The 9,955-nt window shown below is 39.1% G+C and overlaps 1 protein-coding gene across 3 annotated transcripts; it reads right to left on the bottom strand.

The window, feature by feature from the left end:
* Positions 1–210: 210 nt before the first annotated feature.
* Positions 211–8,819, bottom strand: fam169b (family with sequence similarity 169 member B). Of its 3 annotated transcripts, none has more exons than XM_052096648.1 (10): positions 8,763–8,819; positions 8,298–8,425; positions 8,020–8,122; positions 7,847–7,932; positions 7,549–7,723; positions 7,226–7,408; positions 4,456–4,626; positions 4,252–4,347; positions 3,968–4,065; positions 211–613 (listed from the first exon to the last, which is right to left on the bottom strand). In XM_052096648.1, exons 1-10 carry the CDS (start codon positions 8,797–8,799, stop codon positions 548–550), a joined length of 1,143 nt encoding a protein of 380 aa, XP_051952608.1. In that variant the 5' UTR covers positions 8,800–8,819; the 3' UTR covers positions 211–547. The 3 variants fall into 3 exon arrangements, with proteins under 3 accessions (XP_051952608.1, XP_051952609.1, XP_051952610.1); XM_052096649.1 differs by having other exon boundaries at positions 4,492–4,626; XM_052096650.1 differs by having other exon boundaries at positions 4,498–4,626.
* Positions 8,820–9,955: the final 1,136 nt, after the last annotated feature.

Raw genomic sequence — 9,955 nt, 5'->3', positions numbered from 1 at the left:
GCTTAGTGGTAGGAGAGTTGTGATAGGGTTGAGACAGAGTGACAATATTGGATCATTAATATAGGAACACTGTTAAAAACCAATGTATTGTTTGCTGTGCACAGCTTGACACGTAAATATTTCCATTTTCAAATTCCTTTATGTCCATAACAGTGTTAAGAAAAACTGGACGTGACAAATTTGCCAGAACTCTAGATTTGTATAAGGGTATTTATTTAACAATTTCCAGATTCAGATATAAAAATAACAACTAAAAAACAACAGAAATACTGATTTGTTCAATCAGGTCACGCATCCCATAATGGTAGACTAATCATGATGCTTCTTTTACAGTAATTCCCCTCCTTGCATTTTCTAAAAATATGATATCTTACACAGTATGGACAGCCCAGTCATATGTTTTGAATGTTTAGGTTTTCTCTGATACACTTTGAAAGGACACAGTCTATCTGAGATCTCTCTGGACACATTAAATTCATTAAACTGCAATTAAATGTTAAGTCTTGGCTTTCTTATAGTTGTTTCTTGACTTGGTCTGCTCTGCTGGTCACTTCTTAAAAGAGCTTGATAACTCTTTGAGGCTGACTGATGATCCACTTTGTTGCAGCATCCCCTGTGGAAATGGTTAATAATAGATTGAAAACAGAATTTATAATAAAATGGATAGTTCTGACCCTGAATTCTAATTGGACAAGCCACAAAGCCATTGCAAAATTATTATAAATACAAACCTGTCATAGCACATTCTGCATTAATGTACCACGTTCCTATGTTGCCTAGCATTTGCGAACATCCCACAGTCAAGAAAATAAACTTAGTGACCAAACTGTTCATACAGATTATTATTAATATAAAAAAAATTCCACTGCTTTTTAAACTTTGGAGTCTTTTATCATTCGGTTGCTGCAGTTTTATAGGGCAAGTTCAAGAACGTTAACAATAACAAGTGAATTAGAAAGCTACTGGCTTGGGAGCACTTCCGGTATCATTACTGGATCCTTTAAATAAGGCTCTGAGTTAACATATTATCTCAAAGAACAACAAACCTTTATAAGTGACTTATCAAGATATGTTGTTGATACAGAGCGTGTCTACGCAATAGAGGCGATGAAATTGCATTGTGATTTAGATGCTCACACTTATTTCTTAAGTGGAAAGATTGGGAAAATTAGATTGCTTCAATTATAATCAATGAAGCTGTCTGCATGACCGGTGTGACAATTGTGTTAACGTTATTAATGTTAATCGTGTTAAAGTCACTATGAATGAAGCACCACCTGCTGTTGTTTTGAATGAGTTTGACAACTAGCAGGAAATGTTAAAAGGGACAAAGACGTCACTTCTTCACAACCAATGCATAGTCCTCTAAATGGTCTATAAAAGCCTAAATCCCAGTGTATCTTATGGGCCCCAGTGCAAAGCACCTGTTGGCCCCCCTAATTACTTCCAGAAAGAGAAGGATGTCCTCCTTTGTTGTTTTCATTGCCCGTTGGGCCCGTCTTTAATATTCACCTCGGGCCCCCAGGGCATTTGCCCACCCTGCAATGCCTGTAGTTAAACTACTGCTAAAAACTCTTTATCCATATGTGACAAGAAAGAGGGCATGGCCAGGCCATGAGGATGGACACCTGCCACTGAATTATCCCAATCAGCCGGGAGAGGGATGAAGAGGAGCCGGAGACGCCAGTTCGAGAGAGAGAGATAGTAGAGAGATAGCGCATACAGTTGAAGTCAAAAGTTTACATACACCTTAGCCAAAAGCATTTAAACTCAGTTCTTCACAATTCCTGACATTTAATCGTAGAAAACATTCCCTGTCTTGGGTCAGTTAGGATCACTACTTTATTTTAAGAATGAGAAATGTCAGAATAATAGTATTATTTATAGAGAATTATTTATTTCAGCTTTTATTTCTATCATCACATTTCCAGTGGTTCAGAAGTTTACATACACTTTGTTAGTATTTGGTTGTATTTCGTGGTAACATTTTGGGTAGCCTTCCACAAACTTCTCACAATAAGTTGCTGAAATTTTGGCCCATTCCTCCAGACTGAACTGATGTAACTGAGTCAGGATTGTAGGCCTCCTTGCTCACACACGCTTTTTCAGTTCTGCCCACAAATCGGATTGAGGTCAGGGCTTTGTGATGGCCACTCCAATACCTTGACTTTGTTGTCCATAAGCCATTTTCCCACATCTTTGGAGGTATGTTTGCAGTCATTATCCATTTGGAAGACCCATTTGCAACAGAGCTTTAACTTCCTGGCTGATGTCTTGTGATGTTGCTTCACTATATCCACATAATTTTCTTTCCTTACGATGACATCTATTTTGTGAAGTGCACCAGTCCCGGCACCAGTTCTTCGGCTTGCAAGCCTCACTCTTTATCCTCCAAATATAACAATGGTCATTATGGCCAAACAGTTACATTTTTGTTTCATCAGACCAGAGGACATTTCTCCAAAAAGTAAGATCTTTGTCCCCATGTGCACTTGCAAACTGTAGTCTGGCTGTAGTCTGGTTTTACTGTTGATATAAATACTTGTCTCCCTGTTTCTTCAAGCATCTTCACAAGGTCCTTGCTGTTGTTCTGGGATTGATTTGCACTTTTCGCACCAAACTACATTCATCACTAGGAGACAAAATGCATCTCCTTCCTGAGCGGTATGATGGCTGTGTGGCCCCATGTTGTTTATACTTTTATTTGTACAGATGAACGTGGTACCTTCAGGTGTTTGGAAATTGCTACCAAGGATGATCCAGACTTGTGGAGGTCCACAATTTTTTTCTGAGGTCTTGGCTGATTTATTTTGATTTTCCCATGTTGTCAAGCAAAGAGGCACTGAGTTTGAAGGCAGGCCTTAAAATACAACCACAGGTACACCTCCAATTCAGTACACCTCCTATAAGAAGCTAATTGGCTAATTGTCTAAAAGCTTGATAATGTTTTCTAGAATTATCCAAGCTACTTAAAGGCACAGTTAACTTAGTGTATGAAAACTTCTGACCCACTGGAATTGTGATAGTCAATTAAAAGTGTAAACAATTGTTGGAAAAATTATTTGTCATGCACAAAGTAGATCCAACGACCGCTAAATTACATCTGTGAAGTTGTTAAAAAATGAGATAATGACTTCAGCCTAAGTGTATGTAAACTTCTGACTTCAACTGTATTATGTTGTGTCCGTGTTTAATTAAAGTCTTTTGTGAACCATTCACCTGGCCGCTGCTTCCTCCTTCCGTATTAAAAACACTGTAACGTACAGTCTCTCGTGGCTTCTTTTTTTTCTCTCTCTCCCTTTTCTCCCCAATTTGGAATGCCCAATTACCAATGTACTCCAAGTCCTTGTGGTGGCGTATTGACTCGCCTCTATCTGGGTGGTGGAGGATGAATCTTAGTTGCCTCCACGTCTGAGACTTGTCAATCCACACATCTAATCACGTGGCTTGTTGAGCGCGTTACTGTGGAGACGTAGCGTGTGTGGAGGCTTCACGCTATTGTCCGCGGCATCCATGCACAACTCACCATGCGCACCACAGAGAGCGAGAACCACATATTATAGTGATCACGAGGAGGTTATCCCTTGTGACTCTACCCTCTTTAGCAACTGGGCCAATTTGGTTGCTTAGAAAATTTGGCTGGAGTCACTCAGCACAACCTGTATTCAAACTCACGACTCCTCCAGGGGTGGTAGTCAGCATCAATACTCGCTGAGCTACCCAGGACCCCAGCCTCTCGTGGCTGTGGCTTATTGCTTTAGATTATTATATGCTAGCAAACACTAACTGCCATGAGACTTACTGGTCAGATTTCCCTATGGTCTGTTTGAGGGAACACATCATATATTTTATATTTTATTTTCTGAAATTTTTTATACTTTAATTATTATACTCTCAGAGGACAGCTGAGACAAATTTACTGGTTATTATAGATAAGCTTAAATAAGCTTATGATAATATGCCTCACCTGTTCTTGTAAATGAGGTCTACTTCTTTCATCACTGTACAAGGTGTGTGAAACTTGCGAGTCTCCACCTAAAAAATTTTTTCGGTGTGAGTCTCCACCTAAAAAAAAAGACATTCTTTCAGCTCCAACTCAGCGATAAACTGTCATTAGCATTGCCATAACAGCCATAAAATCTTGATTTAGCACAATAAAAACATAAAACCAATATGTGTTTTGAATCAATTGTGCCAATCGATGTGTTTTGAATTGAAGAGGTGGTGACGTAGTGGGCTAAAGCACATAACTGGTAATCGGAAGGTTGCTGGTTCGATCCTCACAGCCACCATCATTGTGTCCTTGAGCAAGGCACTTAACTCCAGGTTTCTCTGGGCGGGTTGTCCCTGTAATAAGTGCACTGTAAGTTGCTTTGGATAAAAGCATCTGCCAAATGCATAAATTAATCGAAGCCTCTTGGTACACATGCTGAGAGTCACTTTATTGAACATCACATGTCTTGCTTTCTGTTGTTCTACAGCAACACAGACCCTTACGGTCTGTTGGAATGCGCTGCAGCTGGACGTTTAACCACACGTTGCGTCTCTGAGTCCAGTCACCAGGGGCTTCCACCTCATAGAGCCGATCTCTTTCTTCTTCATGGATCTCAAGATACTTCCTGCAAACTGTGAACAATCATTAAAATATTTTGTGTACGCTTCTTTCCTTAATTTGGTTGTCAATAAAACAAGGATAACCAAATAACGGAGCTTCTTCCATTACATCAATAATAACAGATAAGTGTGGTTTTATGTTTTTTAACAGCTAATGAAACCACTCTTATCAGTTATTAATGATGAGCTCATGTACACTTTGGAACTAACTCTGCTGACTTATCTGTACAGCTGTAATTGCATTATTCTTACAACCTGCTAAAATAACTTAATTTCTATTTTATAACTATTTAAAGATCAACAAGCATCAACAAATAAAAGAAACATCAACAAAACAAAAGTCTGTGTTAAAATATCTACAGTAGCATCAAAATGTACCCCGGAGGTGAAGTTGTAAGGTTGAAAAGAAGTTATAAAAAGTTTGTCCAGTCAAAAAAAGATACAAAAATATATACAGTATCTCACAAAATTGAGTACACCCCTCACATTTTTGTAAATATTTGATTATATCTTTTCATGTGACAACACTGAAGAAATGACACTTTGCTACAATGTAAAGTAGTAGTGTAAATTTGCTGTCGCCTCAAAATAACTCAACACACAGACATTAATGTCTAAACCGCTGGCAACAAAAGTGAGTACACCCCTAAGTGAAAATGTCCAATTTGGGCCCAAAGTGTCAATATTTTGTGTGGCCACCATTATTTTCCAGCACTGCTTTAACCCTCTTGGGCATGGAGTTCACCAGAGCTTCACAGGTTGCCACTGGACTCCTCTTCCACTCCTCCATGATGACATCACAGAGCTGGTGGATGTTAAAGACCTTGTGCTCCTCCACCTTCCGTTTGAGGATGCCCCACAGATGCTCAATAGGGTTTAAGTCTGGAGACATGCTTGGCCAGTCCATCACCTTCACCCTCAGCTTCTTTAGCAAGGCAGTGGTCATCTTGGAGGTGTGTTTGGGGTCATTATCTTGCTGGAATACTGCCTTGCAGCCCAGTCTCCGAAGGGAAGGGATCATGCTCTGCTTCAGTATGTCACAGAACATGTTGGCATTCATGGTTCCCTCAATGAACTGTAGCTCCCCAAACCATGACACTCCCACCAAAATGCTTGACTGTAGGCAAGACACACTTGTCTTTGTACTCCTCACCTGGTTGCCGCCACACACGCTTGACACCATCTGAACCAAATAAGTTTATCTTGGTCTCATCAGATCACAGGACATGGTTCCAGTAATCCATGTCCTTAGTCTGCTTGTCTTCAGCAAACTGTTTGAGGGCTTTCTTGTGCATCATCTTTAGAAGAGGCTTCCTTCTGGGACGACAGCCATGCAGACCAATTTGATGCAGTGTGCAGCATATGGTCTGAGCACTGACAGGCTGACCCCCCACCCCTTCAACCTCTGCAGCAATGCTGGCAGCACACATACGTCTATTTCCCAAAGACAACCTCTGGATATGATGCTGAGCACTTCTTTGTTCGACCATGGCGAGGCCTGTTCTGAGTGGAACCTGTCCTGTTAAACCGCTGTATGGTCCAGAGGTTGGCCACTGTGCTGCAGCTCAGTGTCAGGGTCAGGGTCTTGGCAATCTTCTTATAGCCTAGGACATCTTTATGTAGAGCAACAGTTCTTTTTTCAGATCCTCAGAGAGTTCTTTGCCATGAGGTGGCATGTTGAACTTCCAGTGATCAGTATGAGGGAGTGCGAGAGCGATGACACCAAATTTAACACACCTGCTCCCAATTCACACCTGAGACCTTGTAACACTAATGAGTCACATGACACCGAGGAGGGAAAATGGCGAATTGGGCCCAATTTTGATATTTTCACTTAGGGGTGTACTCACTTTTGTTGCCAGCAGTTTAGACATTAATGGCTGTGTGTTGAGTTATTTTGAGGGGACAGCAAATTAACACTGTTATACAAGCTGTACACACACTACTTTACATTGTAGCAAAGTGTCATTTCTTCAGTGTTGTCACATGAAAAGATATAATCAAATATTTACAAAAATGTGAGGGGTGTACTCAATTTTGTGAGATACTGTATATAATTATAAAAAAAGCACAACCAAGAAACTAGCAAGATAGGGCCATCCTACAAAACTGAGCAACTGGAATAGAAGGGCATTTGACTAAGAGGCCAGTCACAAAACTGATTGTGCAATTTGGATCAAATGGGAATATTGTCTCCACGGAAAGTGGCTGGATTGGAACCTTTTTGGTCTGATGAAACTCAAGGGCAAAATGGATTGTGCCAAATACAGGCAAATGTTTGAGAACAGCATGTAATTCAATGCTTATTGCAAATGAGAAATATGTCATTCTGACAACATGAATTTTTCTTCATTATATACTTCAATTACATTTTTTGTAACATTAATTTTCTTGAATCTTGTTTTAAGGTTCCTAATTAAAAATGACCTTACATTCATCATAACATATACAATAATACATTTCAATATTTAATATCTGTTAGATATAACAGACAAAATATCAAAATTTTACATGACTTTTTTAACAAAAAAAGTTAGCACTTCCTCCTTACTAACACACTTGTGTATAGAACTGTACAAAACAGTTTGAGCATTCACTCGGTTTCTCTAACCTCCATACATGCCAGAAGACATGGGAAAGCTAATTCCCAGAATCCCTTCTGAAGGTTGAGATGAGCAGAAATCCTCAAGCATCTGTAAAGCAAATCCATTTCTTCTCCAGTATGAGCGAACAAACATGGTGTCCAGCACAGGGAGTTGATAACTCTGACCAGTACAGCCATCACATAGGCTGCCTATAAGAAGCAACACAAGAATAATAAATAATAAACTGCACTGTTAAAAAAAAAAAACATTCTCTTCCCATCAACAACTGTCACTGACATGCTAGAATAACTTTTCTTGTAAAGGGGCTGAGCAATGAACAGCAAATCACCCTTATTTTTGATAGTGTAAAACCCAACCGCTTCACCATTTTGCCAGAGAATCTTGGCATTTTCCCATAGGGAATAGGCAGAAAAGTATAGATCTTCTCCGAGAGACTGTTCCAGGATCCCAAATATAACCTGACTGAGCAGGAATAACACTACTCTCTCCATCACTGTCTCCACCTGGGATGAGAACGTTAAAATCATTATTTTTGTGCACAAAACATTGTGATAAGTCTAGCTAGTGCAAAATGAGGACAACAGACTAAGTTTGCCACACTATCCACATTCTCAGGTGTTACTCACTAACATAAGTCCATGTCTGGATTTGTTTGACGTCTTCAAAACATCAGCAATGGGCCACCACTTGCCTTGCAAGTACAAAGCAACCACTACAAGAGGAGGTTATTCATTATCCAAATGAAGCAGAATGATGGAAAACAGAGGTAATGAGAAGGAAAATACAACATGATTCAGACCTTGGGTTTCATCCTCAGGTTCATGGAGAGCAAGGAGGAAATGTAAAAGGTCACCATCTCTCAGAAATGCAAGCCGACCGATGTTTTCACAAGTTACTTGTACCTATAGATGGGCAATAATCACAAAAATAAGTTTTTTTTTTTTTTTTAATAAATAAATAAATATATATTGCTTATTTTGACATTTTTTGAACCTCAAAGGCTCACATGATTTTGAAACAAATTCTAGCTAAATTCTCTTAAAAGTGTGAAACTGTGTTTGTCCTCGTAATTCACACATTCTGTCCGTGAGGAAGGGTGAGAGGCATGGCACCATCTGACTTGACACTGGACAAGTATTCTTCACATCCTGTGCTCAGCTCGACATAATGCTTCACTGGTAGATCCACCGGGTAGTAAGGGTTCACTAGATAGAAAAACGTGTTTGATGTGTTTATGCAGAAAATAACACGACCTTTTAATTCCATGATGGCAATATGGCACATTTTTCAACAGTGCTGAATGAATTAAATGTCAAAACCAAAGTGTCGTGTAGACTAAGCACTCTAATTATGGTTTATTACAACATGACAAAGAACTGCGCTTATGTTCTTTTGACAGTATGTCTGTCTGGCTGTCCGTCAGACAGTCAGGCGTAAATACTGAACCACAGTGGGTCCCAGATACTCGATACTCATTCTTTCGAACACATTCTAACCCAATCTAAAGGAATCGCTGCAATGCTCTTTAAAATGTCTTCTTACCTTCAAATATATTCTCTAAGTTAGAGTCGGATTCCATTTTGAAAGTTGGGTCAACGTTCGAATGTTTATAAGCCTTCAAACAGCGCCATCAAGTGACAATAGGCAGTAAAGATTTTTTTTATTTTTTATTAGTCCCCAACACAACTGTGGTTTTTATTAAAGATCTGTTCTTGAGACTTCCGAAATCAATAAATTAGAACACAAACAAAGATATTCAGAAGAATATCTCAGCTCTGTTAGTCCATACAATGCAAGTGAATGGTGGCCAGAAATGTGAAGGTCCAAAAAGCATTTTAAGACACCATAATATAATCCATACAACTCTAGTGGTTAAATGAATCTTCAGAAGCTATATGATAGGTGTGGGTGAGAAACAGATCAATATTTAAGTCCTTTTTTTTTTACCATCAATCTCCAGTTTCACATTCACATTCTTCTTCTTCTGTTTTTGGCAATTCACATTCTTCATGAATATAGCCACCTACTGGGTGTGGAGGAGAATTTGAAGGGGGAAATGCCTTCATATTGTTCTGTTTCTCATCCACACCTATCCACCTTATTTTTCTGTGTAACTAGGGCACCGCATTATCAACCTTAAGTCAGATTGATAAGGACCTCTTCCGGTATAAGCCATCTCCAGCCATTTAAATTATACAAAAATACTAATTTATATTGCTTTATATTGCAGGTTGGCAATACATGTGATCATATTATTGTCATTTATTATTATTTTCATAAACACATTAGTTTGGAGTGCATATCATTTAGCTGTTTATCGTATTTTGCCATAGTTTTATCACATGCTGTTGCACAGGCAGAATGAATGAGAGATCAGATGCTGAAATGCTCAGCTCCATCTGTCACGGCTACAACAAACTTTACACAACCAGGAGAGAGAAGACAGAGCAGAAATTCACTGGGAAAATGCTGCTTAAACTTTCTTTACACCAAAACTGCATCTTTCTTTCCATTCTTTTCAGAGAGCATTCTAAATCAAATCAATCAAATCAAATCACTTTATTGTCACACTACCATGTGCACAAGTGCAACAGTAGGTGAAATTCTTGTGTGCAGGTCCGAGCAACATAGCAGTCATGACAGTGACGAAACATATACCAATTACAGTATACCAATATAGTATACCAATACAGTATACCAATTACAGTATACCAATATAGTATACCAATACAGTA

Source organism: Xyrauchen texanus, chromosome 29, assembly GCF_025860055.1.
Source record: "Xyrauchen texanus isolate HMW12.3.18 chromosome 29, RBS_HiC_50CHRs, whole genome shotgun sequence".
Taxonomy (NCBI): domain Eukaryota; kingdom Metazoa; phylum Chordata; class Actinopteri; order Cypriniformes; family Catostomidae; genus Xyrauchen; species Xyrauchen texanus.
Note: the sequence above shows the minus strand (reverse complement) of the source record. Positions and strands in the feature narration are given on the sequence as shown.